The 23584-nt window shown below is 37.9% G+C and overlaps 1 protein-coding gene across 4 annotated transcripts in view; it reads left to right on the top strand.

The window, feature by feature from the left end:
- Positions 1–23584, top strand: part of SLC25A13 (solute carrier family 25 member 13) — a 257057-nt gene that overhangs the window by 51096 nt on the left and 182377 nt on the right. For 3 of the 4 annotated variants that reach the window (XM_037836732.1, XM_037836730.1, XM_037836731.1), the window contains exon 3: positions 645–787. In XM_037836732.1, the coding sequence (XP_037692660.1) occupies positions 645–787 (143 nt within the window). Of the gene's footprint in view, positions 1–644; positions 788–23584 lie in introns of those variants that run through there. The other variant, XM_037836733.1, reaches the window with a different exon arrangement.

Below are 23584 nucleotides of genomic sequence, written 5' to 3'. Positions count from 1 at the left end.
CTATAGAATTCCACATGAATTAATGCAGTTGTAGTTTGCTTTTCAGCTTAGTCCGTCAGCCTGTCTTGTGTCATTGATCCCTTGAAGCAGAAAGGGGGCAAAAGAATTAGGTTGCTTCCCTCCCTAACTTTTTAAATAATTTCATGTAATAAAAAAGCTATGAATCCTTGCTAAGGAGCAAGTCAAAGTTTGTCTTTCCAAATCAGTGTTAACCGGGGTTTCTCAGCCTGTGCAGTATTGACATTTGGGGCTGATACTTCTTTGTTGTGGGGGCTGAGCTGTGCATTGTAGGGTGTTAGCAGCATACCTGGCCTTGGTGCACCAGGTGCCAGTAGCAGCCCTCCCACCCCAAGTTATGACCACCAAAATTGTCTTCAGACATTGTGAGATGTACCCGGGGAGAGGATTGCCCCTAGCTGAGAACCACTGTTGTAAAAAACATAAAACATAAGACTTGACAAAATTAATGTGTTTCTGTTTTTACTGTGACGTGATGGGAAGTAACTCCCACTGTGAAGAACAAATGCATTATATCTGACATTTTATCCTTTCCATATTTTCAGCTTCATATTCATCCCATGTGATTATATACTTTAGAGAATCAAATATGTGACTTAACTTTTCTTTTTTTTTTTTTTTAACAGTATGCAAGTATTGAAAAAAATGGTGAATTTTTCATGTCTCCCAATGATTTTGTCACTCGATACTTGAACATTTTTGAAGAAAGCCAACCTAATCCAAAAACTGTGGAACTTTTAAGTGGTATAGTGGATCAGACCAAAGATGGGTATGTTTATTTTGTTTTTTTTTCTACACATCTTTCTGTTGCTTTAATGATTAGGAAGTCACTGTATACCTTCCTATTTTGGTTTGCTAATACCGCTGGGATGCAAAACACCAGAAATGGATTGGCTTTTATAAAAGGGGGTTTATTTGGTTACACAGTTACAGTCTTAAGGCCATAAAGTGTCCAAGGTAACACATCAGCAATCGAGTAGCTTCACTGGAGGATGGCCAGTGGTGTCCAGAAAACCTCTGTTAGCTGGGAAGGTGCGTGGCTGGTGTTTGCTCCAAGTTCCGGTTTCAAATGACTTTCTCCCAGGACATTCCTCTCTAGGCTTCAGCTCCTCGAAAATGTCACTCTTTGTTGCTCTTGGGTGTTTTGTCCTCTCTCAGCTTCTCCGGAGCAAGAGTCTGCTTTCAGTGGCCGTCTTCAAACTGTCTGTCATCTGCAGCTCCTCTCTCATCTCCTGTGCATTCTTTAAAGTGTCCCTCTTGGCTGTAGCAAGCGTGCTCCTTCTGTCTGAGCTTTTCTAGGGCTCCAGTGAACTAATCAAGACCCATGCTGAATGGGCATGGCCACGCCTCCATGGCAATTATCTAATCAAAGTTATCACCTATAATTGGGTGGGGCACATCTCCATGGAAACAATCAAAGAATTACAATCTAATCAACACTAATAAATCTGCCCGCACAAGATTGCATCAAAGATAATGGCGTTTTGGGGGACATAATACATTCAAACCGGCACACTTCCATCTTTTAAGAGCATTTTCTCTATAACTATTAATAAATTATCTTAGAAATAATATCCTTAACTTCCCTTCAATGGTCATTTCACAGTTGGGAGTTCTAGATGTGTATTTTTCGACTAGTTTTAAAGAAACTATAGTTCCACAGAACTATTGAAATTGAGACAGAGTGAAGATATACAGGAGTGTTTGTGTTTATGTTGGTGTTTTTCAAGGTAGCAGTAAAAATTATGAGTAAATATGAAACATAGCTTTGTGAACTTAACTTTTCTATAGTCTTTCTGCTCAAATAACCTTTCAAACCTCAATATGATTAAATGGTATGCATCTAGCAGACAGAATAAGATGATGATTATAAATCCCAAGAAAGACCCTCTGCAAAAACTGAAGGAGAAAAATTGACCATGTAGAATTCAATGGGATACTTCGTAAAATGCCTTTGGGTTTTTTCCCACCTACCAGTCTTCCCTGCTTACGTTTTTTTTTTTTTAAAGGGGGCAGGGGGTGAGGGGGTGTGGTCATTCCAAAGCATCATAAGAGCATAGCTGAATTTCACCATAAAGGCAGCATTTTGGACTCCAACCTCTTGCTAACGTGAACATTACTGCCTCCTAATAACCAAAGCATAATGTACTAGAACCAGCCTTCTTTTTTTTTTCTTTTTTAAATGCAATTTTATTGAAATAAATTTACATACCATACAGTCTTCCAAAGTATACAAGAGTTGTTTACAGTATCATCATATAGTTGTGTATACATCACCACAATCAATTTTTGAACATTTTCATTACTCCAAAAAATAAAAATAAGAAAAAAATGAAAGTAAAAATGAATACCCAAAACATCCCACCCCCCCAATATTCATTTACTTTCTGTCCCCATTTTTCTACTCATCTGTCCATATACTAGATAAAGTGAGGGTGAGCCACACAGTTTTCACAATCACATGGTCACAAGATATAAGCTGCATAGTTATACGATCATCTTCAAGAGTCAAGGGTATTGGATTGCAGTTCAACAGTTTCAGGTATTTCCTTCTAGCTATTCTAATAAACTAAAAACTAAAAAGGGATAGCTATATAATGCGTAAGAGTTACCTCCAGAATGATCCAGCCTTTCACTTTTAACCTATTTGTATTCTTGGTGTAAAGTGAGACTCAAATATTGTCTTAGTTTGCCAGAACTGCTATTACAAATACCACAAACTGGTTTGGCTTAAACAACAAGCATTTATTGTCTCACAGTTTTAGAAGCCAGAAGTCCAAATCAATGCATTGGCAAGACCATGTTTTCTCCTGGGCTCAGTAATGCTCTGGTGTTGGCTGCCAGCAATCCTTAGGGTTCCCTGACTTATAATTCTGCCTTCCACCACATGGTAACATCCTCTCCTTTCTGGCTTCTGTGACTTATGTGTTCTCTTTGTAAGGCTTCCAATAATCCCAGTTAAGCCCATCTTCATTCAGTCTGACCACACTTGAACTCAAAATAACATTTTCAAAAGGTCCTATTTACAATGGGTTCACACTCACAGGGACATGGACAGAAGATTAAGAACATGTGTTACTGAACCAGCCTTCTTTATGCATACTCGAGTAGACCCAGCTTTCTGTTCTTGCTGCTTGGCCAGCACCACCTTTAACAGATTGCAGTCCCCTCCCAGTCTGTGGTGGGGTTCTCTAGCTCTGAGCTGCTTCCATTTGTTGTCATCTTTATGTCCCTGATTTTCCCACATGCAGTTATAACCAAAACAGAATCTCCAGATGCACAGCAAATGTTCTCCCTAGCATTTTCACTAGCCCTTCCCTTTTCTTATTTATTCACTTTCATCCCATCTTGCATAGGAATAACCTCCCTTACAATGAAGAACTTGAAGATTGAGGGTGAATGGGAAATGGGCAAATATACTTCCTGCAGTTTGCTGGAGGATAGCTGGATTGTGACTTTTCTTTGTTGCAGTGGAGGAAAGTTTTGTTTTGTTTTGTTTACTTTCACCTTTGTTTCTTACCCCTACTCACAGATGGGATTCTTTGCTTGGTAGGGAATTATAATGTATGAGCAGGCCTTACTTCCATACCAGTGCCTCTCTGGGAGGGTGCAGGGAGAGCTTGAGGTATATTCCACAATAGTCTATTGAATAGAAGCTAAGCAGAATGTAGATTTATGCTAGCAAACATTTTTCTGAGGGAAATTCAGTTGCTTCCACACCCCTTGTGCTCATGGTTCAGTGAAAGTGTGGCCAAACTCATAGACAACATGAATTATCTTACTAAATGTTTGAAATTAATTTTTTTTTCTAACTTGATAGTCTGAATTTCTTAAACTACAGAAAAGCTGAAAGAATAATACAGTGAACACCCAATATGTGCTCTTCACCTAGATAGACTAACTGTTAACATTTTGCCACCTTTGTGCTCTTTCTACACATGCAAACATATACACACACAATTTACTTTTTTTGGGCTGGACCATTTAAATGTAAATTGCAGACATCAAGATTCTTCATCATCTATCTTCTAAGAACAAGAACATTTTCCTATATAACCACCAAACTGTTATTACTTTTAGGAAAATTAGCAATCATGCCAAACATCATCTCATATCCAGCCCATAGTCAAATAACAGATCTCCCCACCGACTCCCTACCCCAGATGGCTCACTGTTTTTGTTTTGTTTTTTTGAATTTTTAATGTTTTTAATTTTCAATCCAGGATCCAGTCTAGATTCTTGTATTGCATTTAACTATTCAGTCTCTTTTAATCTAGAACAGACCTTTGCCTTCTTTTGTTTTTCATGACATTGACTTTTCATATCTAGGCCAGTTATTTTGTTGAACGTTCTGCATTCTGGACTTGTCTGATTGTTTCCTCATGACTGGAATCAGGTTTCATTTTTGGATGCAGGTTAGGAGATATCCTGTACCATCTAGTATATCTCCTCAGGAAACCTGTTGTTCCAACATTAGTAAATTTGAGCTCTCGGTTAAGGGGGTATATTTGAGAAATTTCCATTGTAAGGATACCAATTTTGCTTTGTAATTAGTAGAAAATCTGTGGGGCAATACTTTGAGACCACTTGGATATCTTGTTTCCCAGGAGCCTTTCAAATCCATGACAATCCTTTCCTGAATCAATTATTGCATTATGCGAAAAAATGGTGATTTTTCCAATTTTAGCATTTTCCCCTACATTTATCAGCTAGCATTCTTCAGGAGAGAAAAGCTTTTATACTTCCACCTTTCTTTCTTTCTCTCGCAATGTTTTATATCAATATGTTAATATAAATTCATGGGTTTACTTGTTAAGTCAAGTGTTACAATCTATTACTAGTTATTCTTTCTCCTTGCTTTTGACACAATCAGATGTCCCAGACTCATCTTAATTTTTCTTTCTCTGACCTGGAAATCACCCTTTTCTCCAAGAAGCCCTGTTTGCTTTAGTTGGGAATGGTGTTGGGAAACAAAGAGCTGGACCCTGACTTTTTTTTTTTTTTTAAATACAGTCATCCACAGTGTACAATCAGTTATTCACGATACCATCATACAGTTGTGCATTCATCACCAGAATCAATTTTTAAACCTTTTCCTTAATCCAGAATAAAAATAAAAGCAAAAAAGAACACCAGAAACTTTCCATCCCCCCCATCCCACCTTATTCTTCATCTAATTTTTGTCCCCATTTTCCCACTCATCTGTCCATACACTAGATAATGGGAGTGTGAGCCATGAGGTTTTTACAATCACACAGTCACACTGTGCAAGCTACATGGTTATACAATTGTCTTCAAGAATCAAGGCCACTGGGTTGCAGTTCGACAGCTTCAGTTATTTACCTCTAGCCATTCCAACACACTAAAAACTAAAAAGTGAAATCTATATAGCATGTTAAGAATACCCTCCAGAGTGACCTCTTAACTCCATTTGAAATCTCTGAGCCACTGAAACCCTATTTTGTTTCCTCTCTCTTCCCCCTTTTGGTCAAGAAGATTTTCTCAATCCCACAGTGGGCACTGACTTCTTTCTACTAGGTTATTACTACTAGGTTATTACTACTTCCCTCACTTTTCTGTAGAAATACCTGGGAAATACACTTTTAAATAATCAATTTTGTAATGATATTTCCTGTTTAAATTTAACATAAACATTGTATTAGTGTTCTCCAGGGAAACAGAACTGACAGGATATATATATGTAAGTATGTATGTATATTAAAATATGTATCTATGTAAATATTTAGAGATTTACCATAGGAATTGGCTCACATGACTGTGGGGAGATGTTCGCAAGTCTGAATTATGTAGGGCAGGGCACAGGTTGGGAACTCTGAAGGTTTCAGTGAATTTCCCAGGAGAAGCTGGCTGGCTGAAGTAAGGATTGGAAATTCTTTCTGACCTTTGAAATCTTCGGTTCCCCCTTCAAGGCCTTCACCTGATTAGATGAGACTTCTCTCATTGCTGAAGGCAATCTCCTTTGATGATTGTAGATGTGATCAGCAGTAGATAACAATCAACTGACTTATGATTTAAATCTGTAATATATCCTGGCAGTAACAGTCAGGCCAAGTGCTTGCTTGACCAAACAACTGGACACCACAACCTGGCCAAGTTGACACATGAACTTAACCATCACAAGGATATTTTCCATCTGTTTTTCTCTTTCAGTGAAAATTTTGGTCCTAATATATTATTTATAGGTGTTAACATTAGTTTATTTATAGGTGTTAACTTTGCATCATTGTAATACCTTTTAATGCCTTCTATTCTAACTCCACCTCCATTAACACGTATGTTCTTTCTAGGCTTTTGTGTATAATCTCCAAAAATATAGCCTTAAATATATTATGCCTACAATGTACCATATAGTTTACATGTATGCATTATGCATTAATATTCTGTGCTATCCTATATATATGTATATATATATTTTTTTTTTCAAAAGATTAAAACAAATCTAATATGCTGGCTCTGTTTTACTGGTTTTGCAGATGAGATAACTAAGGCTTCCAGAATTCAAGCCTTTTGTCTCAAAAAGTTGCCTGTACTGTTACTCAAGTTCAGGCTTGTCTGCCTCCACAATCCATGGCCTTTCCCTTATTTCAAGATGCCCCTTCTCTCATAATCTTATAATCTACTCTATCTTGACATTTTCTTCTACGTTTTGTATTATTTCATATCTCCGTGTTTACAGCGACAGTGAACATACTAGATGGCCTTGATCCTTTTGCTGTATGATTTATCTTTGTTTTTCAGTTGTAAAATCACTAGAACAGTGAAAAATCACATTTTCAAAATGGAAAATAGCCATCCATAGTCTTTTTACCTTGACACAAATATTTTTACATTTTTTAGCATTATCAATGATTTGCTAACCTGCATATTCTTCATAATTATAATTTAAATTATAATATTTAATAATTTCTCAAAATATATCAGCCAAATTCCATGTTTCAGCATTCTATTCATATTAACAGTGTGACATGACTGCATTATTTTTCATCAAATTGATATACTGTGCTTTATTTATTAAATGATGCCTTTGTAGAATTATTTCAATATCTAGTTCTCTAGTTTAGGTAACATTGAAGTGAAAATACAAAAGGTTTTCCCTTCTGTTTAATTTCTTCCTTAGAACTTTGAAGAGACAGATTCCTTGGTCCAAGGGTTGAAATATTTTGTGCTCACCCTATGTATTATAATAATTCTTTCTGCAAGCACTGAGAAAGTTGATGAAACTTGTCCAAGTTATTGAACCTTACTGAGCATATGGCCAGGGTTTGAGCCTAGGTCTCCCTGAGGCCCAGGCTCTTCAACCCTGCACCGTATTTACCAAATTCGAGTTACGCAAATGATCTGTTAGTCATTTATGTACAAAATTAATGATTATGTGATACCTTGGAGTTAATAACCCCATCTTCCCTTGACCCTAAGAACAAAACCTAAAACCTCAGAAATATCCACAATGAAAAAAGAAATCTCTGATTCTTTCATTGTGGTTATCTTGGGCTCTCCACTGCAATTGTGGAATTCGTAGGACTCACAGAATTCTATTAATAAGATGTTCACATGTGTTTCCCCTACTACCCCATACCCCCAACACACACAGCCCCTTGTTATTCACTTCGCAAATAGGTATTATGACTCATATCTGTTTTAATGTAAAACTGGTAATACGTTTTCCCTTCCTTTGGAAGCATACCATTTGCCAAGTTTTCACAAGGCACAACTCATCCTCTCAAATTAACTACTGTTTCTTGAAAAAATTACATGACAGAAGCCACGTGTTGGTGTGTAGAAACATAGCAAACACAAATGAAAGGAAAGTGCCAGCTTTAGATGCATTGGTCTAGCTAGTTCCTTTTTTAAAAAATTTTGTTTTTTAAATGCAATTTTATTGAGATATAGTCACACATCATACAATCCATCCAAAGTATACAATCAGTGGCTCACAGTATCATCACTTGGTTGTGTATTTATCACCACCATTAATTTTATAACATTTTCAATACTCCAAAAAAAAAAAAAAAAAAAAATCAAAGAACCCAAAACATCCCATATCCCTTATCCCCCCTATCATTGATCCCTATCATTGGTATGTGGTACATTTGTTACTCTTGATGAAAGAATATTGAGATATCACTATTAACTATAGTCCATAGTTTGAAATAGGTACGTTTTTCCCCATGTATCATGCTGTTATTAACACCTCATAATAGTTTCGTACAGTTGTCCTAATTCATGGAAGAAATTTTTTATATTTGTGCTGTTAATCCCAGTCATTGTCCATGCAGGATTTACTGTGTTATACAGTCCTATGTTTTAACCTCTGCTTTCCTTCTGGTGACATACATGATTCAAAACTTCTCCTATCAATCACATTTACTCACAATTCAGCACTATTAATTATACTCACAATAATGTGCTACCATCACCTCTATCCATTTCCAAGAATTTAAATTCAACCTAGCTAAAAATTCACATCTTAAGCAATGACTCCCTATTCTCTAGCCTCATTGAATCTCCTGGTGTCCTGTATTCTAGATTCTGTGTCTGAGTTTACATATTATAAATAGTTTATATTAGTGAGTTCATACAATACATGTCCTTTTGTTTCTGACTTATTTCACTCAACATAATGTCCTCAAGATTCATCCATGTTGTCATGTGCTTCAGGACTTCATTCCTTCTTAACTGCTGAAGAATATTCCATCATATGTATATACTGCATTTTGTTTATCCATTCATCGGTTGGTGGACACTTGGATCCTTTCCATTTTTTGGCAATTGTGAATAATGCCGCTGTGAACATTGGTGTGCAAATATCTGTTTGTGTCCCTGCTTTCAGTTCTTCTGGGTGTATCCTGAGTAGCGGGATTGCCAAATCATAAGGCAACGCTAAACTTGGCTTTCTGAGGAACCCTCAAACCATCCTCCACAGAGGCTGAACCATTTCATATTCCCACCAGCAGTGAATAAGTTTTCCTATTTCTCTACACCTTCTCCAACACGTGTAATTTCCTGTTTGTTTAATAGCGGTCATTCTAGTAGGTGTGAAATGACATTGCGTTGTGGTTTTTATTTGCATTTCCCTAATAGCTAGTGAAGATGTGCATCTTTTCATGTGCTTTTTGTATTTCCTCTTTGGAAAAACATCTATTCAAGTCTTTTGTCCATTTTTAAATTGGGTTGCCTTTTTATAGTTGAGTTTTAGGATTTCTTTGTATAGTCTGGTTGTCCAACCCTTATTGGATATGTGGTTTCCAAATATTTTCTCCCATTGAGTAGGCTTCCTTTTCACCCTTTTGATAAAGTCCTTTGAAGCACAGTATTCAGTTTTGAGGAGGTCCCATTTATCTATTTTTCTTTCTTTGCTTGTGCTTTTGGTGTAAGCTCTAAGAAACCACTGCCTACCACAAGACCTTGAAGATATTTCCCTACACTTTCTTCTAGGAGTTTTATGGTACTGGCTCTTATATTTAGGTCTTTGATCTACTTTGAGTTAATTTTTGCATAGGATTTGGGATAGGGGTCCTCTTTCTTTTGGTTGTGGATTTCCAGTTATCCCAACTCCATTTACTGAAGAGACTGTTCTGTTTCAGTTGAGCGGACTTGGGAGACTTGTCAAAAATCAATTGGCCATTCTCTCTAACTAAGCTATCTTGGGAGGTGATCTCCCTGCTCTCCCCCCTACGTGGGACCTGACTCCCAGGGGTGTAAATCTCCCTGGCAACGCAGGATATGACTCCAGGGGATGAATTTGGACCAGGCATTGTGCGATTGAGAACATCTTCTTGACCAAAAGGGGATGCGAAATGAAACGAAATAAAGCTTCAGTGGCTGAGAGATTTCAAATGGAGTCTAGAGGTCACTCTGGTGGACATTCTTATGCACTATATTGACAATTTTAGGTTTTAATGTATTGGAATAGCTGGAAGTAAATACCTGAAACTACCAAACTCCAACCCAGTAGCCTTGAAGCTTGAAGACGATTGTATAACAATGTAGATTACAAGGGGTGACAGTGTGATTATGAAAACCTTGTGGATCACACTCCCTTTATCCAGTGTATGGATGGATGAGTAGAAAAATGGGGACAAAAACTAAATAAAAAATAAGGTGGGATGGGGGGTATGATTTGGGTGTTTTTTATTTTTATTTTTTATTCTTTTTCTCATTTGTTATAAGGAAAATGTTCAGAAATAGATTGGGGTGATGAATGCACAACTGTAGGATGGTACTGTGAACAGTTGATTGTACACCGTGGATGATTGTATGGTATGTGAATATATCTCAGTAAAACTGAATTAAAAAAAAAGTATAAATAAAAAAAAATCAGTTGGCCATAGATCTGAGGGTCTATTTCTGAACTCTTGATTTGATTCCATTGATTAATGTATCTATCTTTATGCCAGTACCATGCTGTACTCACCACTGTAGCTTTGTAGAATGTTATCACTTGGCTTGATTGGCTAAAGTGATTGCAATGTGAACTTAATTAAAATTTGAATAACTATTTGTAGATTGATAACTTTGGATTTTAAAAATAATGACAACTGTGCTGACCTAAGGTAGCTGCCGTTGCTTATTGAAATTCTCATTTTTAGGTGGGTACTGGGCCATTAGCTGTGGTTCCTTGAGTGCAAGCAGAAGGTCCTGGACATTTTAGTATCTCCATTGTCTAACCCAGTATCTGGCCTTTTCTTGATGCCTAGCACTGTTCTCTATATATAGTATATGGTGAGTGGGAAAAACATAATTCTTGCCCTTTTAGAACTTATAATTTTACAGAGCAGATGGAGAACCACAAATAAATGTAAATTTCTACTGTGATAAATGCTAGGAAGGAGATCTATGGTGTGAAAGATGATAAATGAGGGGCCTTATACACACCGGGAGGTCAGGGAAGGCTTCCCTGTAAGTGACATTTGAGCTGAGCTTTGAAGGAGCAGCTCAGCAAAGCATACATTAGGGAATGGAGGACAGAGCATTCCAGGCAGTGAGAACAGTGGTTGCAAAGGCCCTTGTCACAGTCTGCACAGCAGAAACTGGCTTACCTGGTGCATAGAAAGTGCAGGGGAGAGGGGTGGGTGAGGTAGGTGAGGTAGGTAGTGCCTGGACCATGTAGGGACTTCATATTAAGGGTTGGACTCTTTATCTTAAGAGCAATGGAAAGCTATCCAAGGATGTCTTGATTTGGGGGTTTGGCATGATTCACCCCTAGGAGGGATCACCCATCCAGGCCACAGCATTCTCACTGTTAACATTCTTCAATTTCATTGATTCCCCACTCCTCTCTTCTCATTGCCTGTTGTATTTAGATTTTTCTGTATTCCACTGTTTTTACCTATACAGTGACAGTTGCAATCAGTTTTATAAAGCTCTTTGAGGAAGGTGAGAAGAAACTTTGAATGCACAGGGTCGGAGTGTTTTCGTTGGAGGACCTCATAGGTTACAAGGGGTCTGTCCTCTCAGCATCTGAGGAGGAAGGTGTCTGTCTCTGATGGCCTTTCAGTGCCCAGACCCTCTGATGGATATCAAAATACATAGTGAAACATGGTGAATGCTCTACTTACTCTTGGATTTGTTTGCATGATTTGGGAATATATCTTTTAGGTTTGGTTGTGATTGTTGTGTGTGTGTGTGTGTTTTAATGGAGCAAAACAGGAATGAAACTTTGTATGTTACCTAAGTGTAATTTTTAGACATTGTTCACATAGCTTTTCTACTGAGAACAAGGTAAAAATAAATTTTACATGGGTCTCTGGGCATTACAAACATGTTTCTGCTAGTTTTTGTTATTAACTGTTTTCTGGGACTAAAAAACGGTTTTAACTAGTAGCTGACCTTCTTACCTGGGCGGACTGAGGCTTAGAATTAGGTGGAGGTGGTGAGTGCTTGTCTCTTGGGTATGATATGTGTACTAAGTTGTGCAGGTATGTGGGAGCCACTGAGCCTTGCATGTGGGTGTCGGGGAATCTGTGGCACTGGTATCTAATTGGCTTGCTAGGATTGCGTGTGAGTATACCACATACACGTTTTCAGTTAAGTGTGGAACCTCCTTACAGTCCATGTGAGAACAAATGGCTTTTCATTTGAAAAAGAAATGTCAGAAATCCTATTTGTTAGTGATGGGGTGACAGGTCCGACCTACTAACTTGCCAGTTACCCATTTCTTGAATCAAAATGATAGCAACACAGTTGGCACCTGCAAATGATTCCTTTCCGTCCAGAGTGCAGAGAATTAGTCCTGGGACAATTCCCATCTTCAGGCATGAGGAATAAGCATGTCAAAGAACAAGTGGTAAAAAAAGAAATCCAGGATTTTAAAACGTATGGCTGTATTAATGTGTTCTTGCCTTTACCATGTTTGCTATTTATCCTTCTGAGGAAGAAATAATAGCCTTTTAAATCCTTCACAAGGTGAAGGAGGATATAATAATGTTTATGATGAAGTGGATTTTATATACCCGTTTTCACTTTGTGAGGCTGTCGCTATGAAATCCAGGCCTTGGCCACACGCTGGGAGTTAATGAGGTTTACAATTGGCAATGCTTAAAGAGTATTAGGGTAATGTATTTAAACATCAGCAGGTCACAGCCTGAAATGCTCATCATCTGTCAAGTATAATCTGGGATCAATAAAGAGTCCTTCCAATTTGCTAATGAGGAAAGTTTTCTACACTGCTAGGGTGGACACAGATTTCAGATTAACACCTGAAATTCGTAAACTAGAGAATTAAGCAAAGGCATCTCTTTAATTAAGGGGGGAAAAAGCTTGATACTAATCAACAGCAGTCACCTGAGAAGCTTAAATTTTCTTCTTAGTCATCAGGCTCCCAAATTAATCTACCAAAACAAAAAGCCTCATTAGCAGCTCTCATTGAATCGGTGTTATTTTTTTTTTCTTTCTCTCAAGATGTCTGATTAACCCCCTTTCTTTTTGGATTACTTACTTTGTGTTAATAGTTGATGTCTGAAATCAGAGGGAGATTGCATGCAATGTGGTGGCTAGACACTGTCTGCGAGGAGTAAATTAAAAAGAATTTTTAAAAAGGTTTGTATTATGTCACTGGTGTATTAGAAAACCTATAGGAATGTCAGGTGCTTGGGTTTATTTTTCTTTTTAATTCCAGAACAGGCTGATTAATGACGAGGTGCTGATTTCGTTTCTCATTCATTTGTGCAGAGCCCTCCTCCTTCTTTTCGCCCTTCTCACACAAAATCCAGGCCCTCTTTTGAGAGTTTTGTTGTAAAGGAAAAGTGAGAACTGGGGCCATGACTAGAGGGGAAGGGGAGGTCAAAGGACGATCTGTTTTAGGTAGGTGGATAACAGCATAGTGTATGCTAATGCGAAAGGCTCAGAGAGTGGAGAAAATTGAGGAGGTAGGAGAGACTAGGGAAGAGATCCTGGTGTATTGTCTTGAGGAGGTTGGACTTTGGTTGAACACAGAGTTCATCTAAGGTAGCTAGCTGTTCTCAAAGTGTGGTCAGTGGACGTCTGGGATTCCCTTACAGGGGTCTAGGAGGTCAGAACTATTTACATCATAATGCTGATAATATATTATCTGCCTTTTTCACTATGTTGACACTGAGCTGTGTTTCTAAGAGCAATGGTGGGTAAAACCACTGTTGCCTTAGCACCAGTCAAACAGTGATGCCTAACGGCATCACTAGTCAGTACCATACACTCATGTTAAGAAAAAAATGAAAAAAACCAATTTTGCTTCAGAATGTCCTCGAGGGAGCAGTAAAAATCATTGGCAGTGTTAAATATAGTGTAATGAAATGTGCCAACATTTGGAAGATCCACATAACTTACAGAAACAGTATTTTCCAGTTGAGCTTTACATGATGTTACAAAATCATGCATGGGTAAAAGACCTGTTCAAGGAGCTAGATAAACCAATGGGTTTTAATATAAACAGGGTAGGGAAAGTTCACTGATACAGTTGCAGATTCCCCATTGTAACTAACCTTTAAGAAACTATCCTTTGTTGGGATCTGGTGGTGTTTCAAAGAAGAACATCTACAATTATCTGAAAGGCTATTAAAAATACTCCTTCTATTAAATTTGATAAATATAAACCACTTAAAGCTCTGTGGGGTCTTCAGTAATTCATAAGCATCTAAACAGGTTTCTCGGTCCCCAAATTTGAGAAATGCTGACATAGAAATGTGGATGGAAAGGTAGAAGATAGGGTAGACATACTGTATGCATGTGTTGGTGGGATTTTCAGGAAGTTTTCTTCTGGTTTCCTTGAGTTTTCTCAGGGAAGTAGCTGACAGGGAGGGTGGGAATTGAGGTGATGGCAGTTTGTGGAGAAAAAAGAATATAATAAATTGTCATTTGGAAGTGGGAGGTGAATGGGTAATGCTGGGCAAAACTGAGGGTTCATTTGAGGGTTTGTGGTCATGAAATTGAAGTGAGACCAGTTAGTGTTGCTGTGGGTTTTCCAGCTGAGTTCAGCTGCTCAGTTCCAGGCATGGTGTAGGAAGGGTTTGATATAACCAGGCTTGATGTCTTGGTCACTGAGTAGTCCAGAGAGTGGGAGAGGGCCAAGGGAGAGGCACACGTGCGTGGGAGCGATTATAATGACCGACGATAGATTTAAGCTCTGTAAAAAGCAAAAGAGAGGACCTCAGGCGGGAGGCAGTGAGGGATGGTGAGAAGGTAGGAGGCTTAATGAATGTAGGTTTCAGTGTGGTTGAAGATTGTTAAAGTTGCAATGCAAGAGGGAGTGAGCAGGAAGAACAGAGGATAGTCAAAAAGGGAGATGTCCGAAATTGAGAGTCAGGAGCTTTTGCAGTTGGTGGTAATGACAAAAGTTCTAGCGCATGATTGTGGGGGTGAGTGGCTGCAGGAGGGTGGAGCCAGGGTTACTGGAGGAGAGGTGTTCTGGTGACTGGGAGGCCGAAGTGATTGAAGGATATTCTGTAAGTATATTGCAAATATTGAGGATTAAGATAGTAGAGTTAGTGGGAATGTTAGTGAGCTAGGAGCTAGAAAGTGTGTGTAAGTGTGTGTGTAGGGGAGACCGGGGGCTAAGAGATGATAGACGCATGAAAGGGTGCTGAGGGGAGGGGTATAGTCAGAAGACATGAGTTTTTAAACTGGTGGTGGGAGGATTAGGAAGGAGAGGTGGGGGTGGTCTGGAGGAGGCAGTGAGGAGGGAGGAGTTCACCTCTCTGTTGTTGTCGGTGGAGAGCCAGGTATTGGTTAGATCAAGAACTTAAAGAGACCCTTTAGAGTATGGGGGTCATTTTTTTCTTTATTTTTTTTTTTTTTATATTGTGCACTATGACCTCTTAGATTTTTATATATTTGATTTATTTCGATCTATTACATTTATTATTTTTGGTGCTCAAACTATCCCATGTTTGGCCAATGGGAGTCCTTTTATATTTTCTCCTTTGTCTTTTTTGATATGACCCATTAATACTTGATAGTATCCTTGCTTTTTAGAAAAACAGGATACTGTTTTATGTATTTCCTGCTCCAGACCAGGAATCAGCTGTTCTTCCATGGGACCCTTATTCTCATTTTTCTTTTCTTTTCTTGTTTTTTTTTTTAACTTTAAACTTCTTATTTTGAAATACTTTCAAGCTTACAGGACAGTTACAAAAGTAAATAATACACACACTCTACTGAGAACTCCAGCGTACTTCCGTCCCCCCAGATAACCAGATCCACCAATTTTAATATTTTACCATGTTTGCCGTATTATTCTAGCCATCCAGGTGTCAACCCATCTATCCATCCACTGTCTATCTGCTGTCTATTTATCAGTCTGTTTTCTGAACACTTAAGTGAAGGTTGTACACGTCATGCTCCTTGAACACTTAATACTGCCAAGCACGTTTCTGAAGAACAAGGACATTCACGTAAGTATCCACCTTAAGTTCAGTTATCAAGAGCAAGAAATTTAGCATTGATATAAAGCTTAGAGTCTGTATTCCGGTCGTTTCATATGTCTCAATAATGTCATTTTCTTAAAAGCAGTTTTATTGAGATATAGCCACATGTACAATACATCCAAAGTGTATAATCAGTTGTTCGCAGTATCATCACATAGTTGTGCATTCATCTTCACAATCAGTTTTAGGACGTTTCCATTACTCCAAAAACAAACAAAAAAATTCCCAAAACATCTCATGCCCTTTATCCCCTACTGTTATTGACCCTTGGCATTATTGTGATATATTTGTTACTGTTGCTGAAATTATATTCAGATATTACTGTATATTAATATACAGTATATTACTATATACCATAGTTTGCAATAGGTATATTTTTCCTCTATATCACTAACTCCTTATAGTAGTGACATACATTTGTTCTAGTTCATGAAAGAACAGTTTTATATTTGTACTATTAAGCACCGTCATCACCCGCCACAGGGTTCACTGTATTATACAGTCCCATGTTTTATCTTCAAGCTTTCCTTCTAGTGACATACATGACTCTAAACTTCCCCTTTTAACCACAATCACACTCATAATTCATTACTGTTAATTATACTCACAATAATGTGCTACTGTAACCACTATCCATTTCCAAACATTTAAATTCAATCATTTAAAAATTCTGCACACATTAAACATCTGCTCCTCATTCTCTACCCTCTTTCTAGGTCTCGGTAACCTATATTCTAGATTTTAACTCTTGAGTTTCAGTCGTAGTAGTAAGATCATACAGTGTGTTTCCTTTTGCATCTGACTTATTACACTCAACGTAATGTCTTCACATGTTGTCATGTGCTTCAGGACTTCATTCCTTTTTTTTTTTTTTTTTTGCTTTTTCGATGGGGATTTATTAGGTTTCAAATGTACAGTTTTAAGGCTAAGATAATGTCCAAATTAAGGCAACAAGAGGTAGATACCAACTCTGAGGAAAGGCTGATGGCATCCGTGGTTCCTCTGTCACACGGGAAGGCACATGGCTGGCTCTGCTGACCCTTCTCTCCTTGGTTTAGCTTCTGGTTTCAGTGGCTTTCTCCAGAATGTCTCTGGGCTTCTGTCTCAGCTCCTGTGGGTCCTTGCTTGCTTCTCCTGGGGGCAAACTCTGGATTACGTATGTTAGCTTCTCTCTATTTCTTCTTACTTCTGAATGATATTCCATTGTATGTGTATACCACATTTTGTTTAGCCTTTCATTGGTTGATTCCATCTTTTGGCAATTGTGAATACTGCTGCTGTGAACATGGGTGTGAAAATGTCTGTTTGGTACATTTATCAGTATGTCTATCTTTATGCCAGTACCATGCTGGTTTTTTTTTTGTTTTGTTTTGTTTTTAACATTTTTTATTGTAAAATATATATACAGAAAAGTGATAAATTTCAAAGTATGATTTAACAAGTTGTTAAAGAGCAAATTTCAAAGAATGTTATGGGTTACAGTTCCATGTCAGTTATTTCCTTCTAGCCATTCTAATACCCTGGAGACTAAAAAAAAAAAAAAGAAATCATATAAAGATTCAGTATTCATAATCCTTTGTTAAATCCTGTGTTGTCTGTTGCTACCCCTTCCTCTCATTTTATCACTGTCTCAATCTTCAGGGATATCTGGGCAGTGACCACCCTAACTTGTTCATATTGAAAAGGGGTGTCGATATGGGGAAGGGGGATGCATCTGCTTGATGCTCTTGAAGAGGCTGTTGCCTCTAGGTTGGGACTTATCTGGCCTAGGAACACTGACGGATTTAAGTTCCTAAGAAATAAACTTAGTGAGTGAAACTTTATAAAAGTTTTCCATAGGGACTTAGGTATTCTTTAGGATTTTTGGGACTACTGTCAGTTAGGGCTTGGCATACTGTGGCCATTTGGGATACCCAGCCGGACGTTGCGAAAGCATAACCTCCAGGATAGCCTCTTGACTATTTGAAATCTCTTAGCCACTGTAACCTTACGTTGTTACCTTTCTTTCCCCCCTTTTGGTCAAGAAGGCATTTTCAGTCCCTCAAAGCCAAGGCCAAGCTCATTCCTGGGAGTCACGTCCCTTGTTGCCAGGGAGATTCACTCGCTGGGGAGTCATGCGCAGGCAGGGTAATGAATTCATTTGCAGAGTTGGGCTTAGAGAGAGAGGTCACATCTGAGATACAAAAGAGGTTTTCTGGAGGTGCCTCTTAGGCATAATTATAAGTACTCTTAGCCTCCTTTTTACAGTCATAAGTTTCACAAGAGCAAGCCTCAAGATCGAGGGCTTGGCTTATTTGTCCCGGCCCGCGGGACTTTCAACTGAGGCTCTAACTCCTGCGAGGGAAGAATGGTATGGGACAAGAGACACGAAGAATGACAGCAAGACAGGAGTTCTGATCAAGCTGCAAAATTTTATTGAAGAGGTAGGGTATATATGCTCTAAGGGTGGAGGGAGTGGCGGGTAACAACAAGTGGCGGCCTAGGATTGGTGATTGCTGTTGCTAGGGTGAGGGGCAGATGTAAGGTTAGCTTTTGGCACAAACTGCTAATCCTTCCTTAAAGAAGACTAATTATAGCTCGGGCTGTTCTTGCATCAGCCCTGGCGGCCATGCTGCATGTTACCGGTATCGCTGAAGGTGAATATTATATGTGCTACCTTAGTTGACCCCAACACTTATTAAGTAGGGGATTCCTAATTTCACATAGTGTATATTCTGTCCAAGACAATCAATCAGTGTCTCACATTATTGTCACTTAGTTGTAAAATCATCACTTTCCATTTTGAACATTTATCATTATATAAGACACCCCAAAGCTCTTGCCATCCCCTAATTATTTATCCCTAGTATTAGTATGGTTATAGTAAGGTATTTTTTTAAATATAGTCCATAGTGTGCAATAGGTAGTTTTTGCCGTATACCACTCCATTGTTAGCTCTGTTACTACTATCATACCTTAGAAGTAGATGATGCAAGCATTTATTTGTATTTGTAGTGATAATCTGTGGGATGAATGCTTTTAAAAAACCCCTTTCAGTCGTGGTCACCCTCAATGTGGCTCTGATACTTATAATCCCATTAACGAACTATCATTATCCTTGTCCATTCCCAAACCTTTAAGTTCACCCTCATTAACATGTCTGTAAATATTAGGTAATCATTCCACCTTCACTAGCTTCTATCTCTAGATTCCCTATATTCTACATTATAAGACACTGATTTTGTATTGTTCAGGGAGTTCTTATTAGTGGTGACATATAATATCTCTCCTTTTGTGTCTGACTTCACTCAGAATTATGTCTTCAAGGTGCATCCATGTTGTCATATGTTTCAGAATCTCGTTCCTTCTCACTGCTGCATAGTATTCCATCATGTGTATATTACCACATTTTGTTTGTCCACTTGTCTGTTGAAGGACGATAGGATTGTTTCTATCTCTTGGCAATTGTGAACAATGCTGCTGTGAACATTGGTGTGCAAATGTCTGTACACATCACTGTTTTCGGATCTTCTGGGTAAATACTGAGAAGTGGAGTTGCCAGATCATAGGGTAACTTGATACCTTGTTTTCTGAGGATATGCCAAACTGTCTTCTACAGTGGTTGTACCATTATACATTCCTACCAGCAGAGGATAAGGGTTTCAATTTCTCCACATACTCACCTGCATTTGTATTTCCTCTTTGGAAAAATGTCTTCATATCTTTTGCCCATTTTATTATTGGGCTGTTTGTACTATTGTCTTTGAGTTGTAGGATTTCTTTATATATGCTAAATATCAGTCTCTTACCAGATACATTTTCCAAATATTTTCTCCCATTGAGTTGGCTGTCTCTTCACCTTTTTGGCAAAGTCCTTTGAGGCATAGAAGCTTTGAGTTGATTTTTGTATAGGGTTTGAGTAGGGGTTCTCTTTCATTCTTTGAGGTATGGCTATCCAGTTCTCCCAGCCACATTTGTTGAAGAGACTGTTCTGTCCCAGATCAGTGATTTGGGGGCCTTATCTGGGTCTATTTCTGAACTCTCGATTCTATTCCATTGATCTATATGTTTATCTCTGTGCCACTACCGTGCTCTTTTTTTTTTAAAGACAATTTTATTGAGATATATTCACATAACATACAGTCCTTCAAAGTGTGCAATCATTTTTTCAGTGTCATCATATAGTTGTGCATTCATCACCACAATCAGTCATTGAATGTTGTCATTACTCCAAAAAATAAAATAAAAATTAGAATTAAAAAGAACATCTAAAACATTCCATTCCCCTCCTCCCCCCATTGTTCACTTTCTTTTTCACACTCATTCGTTTTTTTTTAACTTTTTCAAAAAATTAGAAAACTAAACTTTAAAAAAAACTTTCAAACAAAACCAAGACAAAGGTATAAGAAAAAACAAATAACCTAAAATAACTATATTGCTTCCAACATGATCCTACCCTATTCCATGAAAATAGACTATAACCCAACAAAGGAATAAGAAAAACAAATAATCTAAAATAACTACATTTCTGCGAACTTGTTCCTACCACACCCCCCAGAAATGAACAAACCTTAGTCATTCCTGAGCATTACTGTAACATTAAGTTTACCCTCCATAACTTGACTGTTCTTATTAGATCATCATTCCCCCTTCACTATTTGCTGTCTATGGCTGGGTCCCCTACATTCTACAATATAAACCATTTATTTTACATTTTTCACAGAGTTCACATTAGAGGTAACATACAATACTTCTCTTTTTGTGCCTGGCTTATTTCGCTCAGCATTATGTCTTCAAGGTTCATCCATGTTGACGTATGTTTCATGATGTCATTCCTTCTTACTGCCGTGTAATATTCCATCTTGTGTATATACTACATTTTGTTTATCCACTCATCTGTTGAAAGATATTTGGGTTGTTTCCATCTCTTGGCAATTGTGAATAAGGCTGCTATGAATATTGGTGTGCAGATATCTGTTCGTGTCACTGCTTTCTGATCTTCCGGGTATATACTGAGAAGTGCAATTGCTGGATTGAAGGATAACTCTATATCTAGTTTTCTAAGTAACTGCCAGACTGTCTTCCAGAGTGGCTGAACCATTATACAGTCCCACTGACAATGAGTAAGAGTTCCAATTTCTCCACATCCTCTCCAGCATTTGTTGATCCTGTTTGTTTAATGGCAGCCAATCTAATTAGTGTGAGATGGTATCTCATTGTGGTCTTAATTTGCATCTCCCTAATAGCGAGTGAAGCTGAACATTTTTTCATGTGTTTCTTGGCCATTTGTATTTCCTCTTCAGAGAACTGTCTTTTCGTATCTTTTGCCAATTTTATAATTGGGCTGTCTGTACTACTGTCATTGAGTTGTTGGATTTCTTTAATATGCAAGATATCAGTCTTTTGGATACATGGTTTCCAAATATTTTTTCCCATTGAGTTGGCTGCCTCTTCACTTTTGTGACAAATTCCTTTGAGGTACAGAAGCTTTTAAGTTTGAGGAGTTCCCATTTATCTGTTTTTTCTTTTGTTGCTTGTGCTTTGGGTGTAAAGTCTAAGAAGTGACCTCCTAATACAAGGTCTTTAAGATGTTTCCCTACATTATCTTCTAGGAGTTTTATGGTACTGTCTCTTATATTGAGGTCTTTAATGCGTTTTGAGTTGATTTTTGTGTAGGGTGTGAGGTAGAGGGGTCCTCTTTCATTCTTTTAGATACGGCCAATCTCCGTAATGAATATAGATGCAAAAATTCTCAACACAATACTTACAAATCAAATCCAAAGGCACATTAAAAGAATTTTACACCATGACCAACTGGGGTTCATTCCAGGCATGCAGCGGTGCTTCACCATAAGAAAATCAGTCAATGTAATACAACACATTAACAAATCAAAAGGGAAAAAATCAAATGATCATCTCAATAGATGCTGAAAAAGCATTTGTCAAAACTCAGCATCCCTTTTTGCTGAAAACACTTCAAAAGGTAAAAATTGAAGGAAACTTCCTCAATATGATAAAGGGTATATCATAAAGCTCTCCCAGCCCCATTTATTGAACAGACTTTATGTCCCAGTTCAGTGGATTTGGAGGGGGAGGGCTTATCAAGGATCAGTCAACTGTAGATCTGGGGGTCTATTTCTGAATTCTCAGTTTGATTCCATTGATCAGTATGTCTATCTTTGTGCCACTACCATGCTGTTGACTACTGTGGCTTTATAATCTTCAAAGTCAGGGACTGTAAGTCCTCTCACTTCATTTTTCTTTTTTAGAATGTTTTTAGCAATTCGGGGCATCTTCCCCTTCCATATAAATTTTATGACTATTGTTTCCAAGTCTGCAAAGTAGGTTGTTGGAATTTTGATAGGAATTGCATTGAACCTGTAGATGAGTTTGGGTAGAATTGATGTCTTAATGACATTTAGCCTTCCTATCCATGAACAAGGAATATTTTTCCATCTTTTTAGGTCCTCTTCTATTTCTTTTAGTAAAGTTATGCAGTTTTCTACGTATAGGTCTTTTACATCCTTGGTTAAGTTTATCGCTAGGTACTTGATTTTTTTAGTTGCTAATGAGAATGAATTCTTTTTCTTGAGTGTCTCTTCAGTTAGGTCATTTCTAGCGTATGGGAACAAGACTGACTTACATGCCTTAATCTTGTATCCTGCTACTTTGCTATGTTTGTTTATTAGTTCAATTAGCTGTGTTGTCGATTTCTCAGGGTTTTCCAGATATAAGATCATATCATCTGCAAATAATGACAGTTTTACTTCCTCGTTTCCAATTTGGATGCCTTTTATTTCTTTGTCTTGCTGGATTGCTCTGGCTAATACTTCTAGCACAACGTTGAATAATGTGACAGCGGGCATCCTTGTCTCGTTCCTGATCTTAGACGGAACGCTTTCAGTCTCTCACCATTGAGTACTATGTTGGCTGTGGGTTTTTCATATATGCCCTTTATCATACTGAGGAAGTCTTACCATTTTCTTTTGACTACCATGGCTTCATAGTAGGCTTTAAAGTCAGGAAATTTAAGTTCTCCCTCTTAGTTCTTCTTTTTTAGAATGTTTTTGGCAATTCGAGGCTACTTTCCCTCCCAAATAAATTTGATAACTAGCTTTTCTGAGTCTGCAAAGTAGGTTGTTGGAATTTTGGTTGGAATTGCGTTGAATTTGTAGATCAGTTTGGGTAGAATTGACATCTTCATGACATTTAGCCTTCCTGTCCATGAACATGGAATGTGTTTCCATTAATAAGGTCCTCTCTGATTTTTTTTTTTTTTTTTTTTAAGTTTTGTAATTTTCTGTGTAGAGGTCTTTTATGTCCTTGGTTAAGTTTATTCCTAGGTACTTGAATTTTTAAGTTGCTGTTGCGAATGGAATTTTTTTCTTGTATGCTTCTTCGGTTAGGTCATTACTAGTGTATAGGAACATTACTGACTTTTGCACATTGATCTTGTATCCTGCCACCATGCTGAATTTGTTTATTAGCTCAAGTAGTTTTATCATTGATTTCTCAGGATTTTCCAGACATAAGATCATATCATCTGCAGATAATGACAGTTTTACTTCTTCCTTTCAAATTTGGATGCCTTTTATTTCTTTATCTTGCCAAATTACTCTGACTAGAGCTTCTAGCACAATGTTGATTAATAGTGGTGACAGTGGGCA

Source organism: Choloepus didactylus, chromosome 5, assembly GCF_015220235.1.
Source record: "Choloepus didactylus isolate mChoDid1 chromosome 5, mChoDid1.pri, whole genome shotgun sequence".
NCBI lineage: Eukaryota > Metazoa > Chordata > Mammalia > Pilosa > Megalonychidae > Choloepus > Choloepus didactylus.
This window is presented reverse-complemented; position numbering and strand designations above follow the sequence as displayed.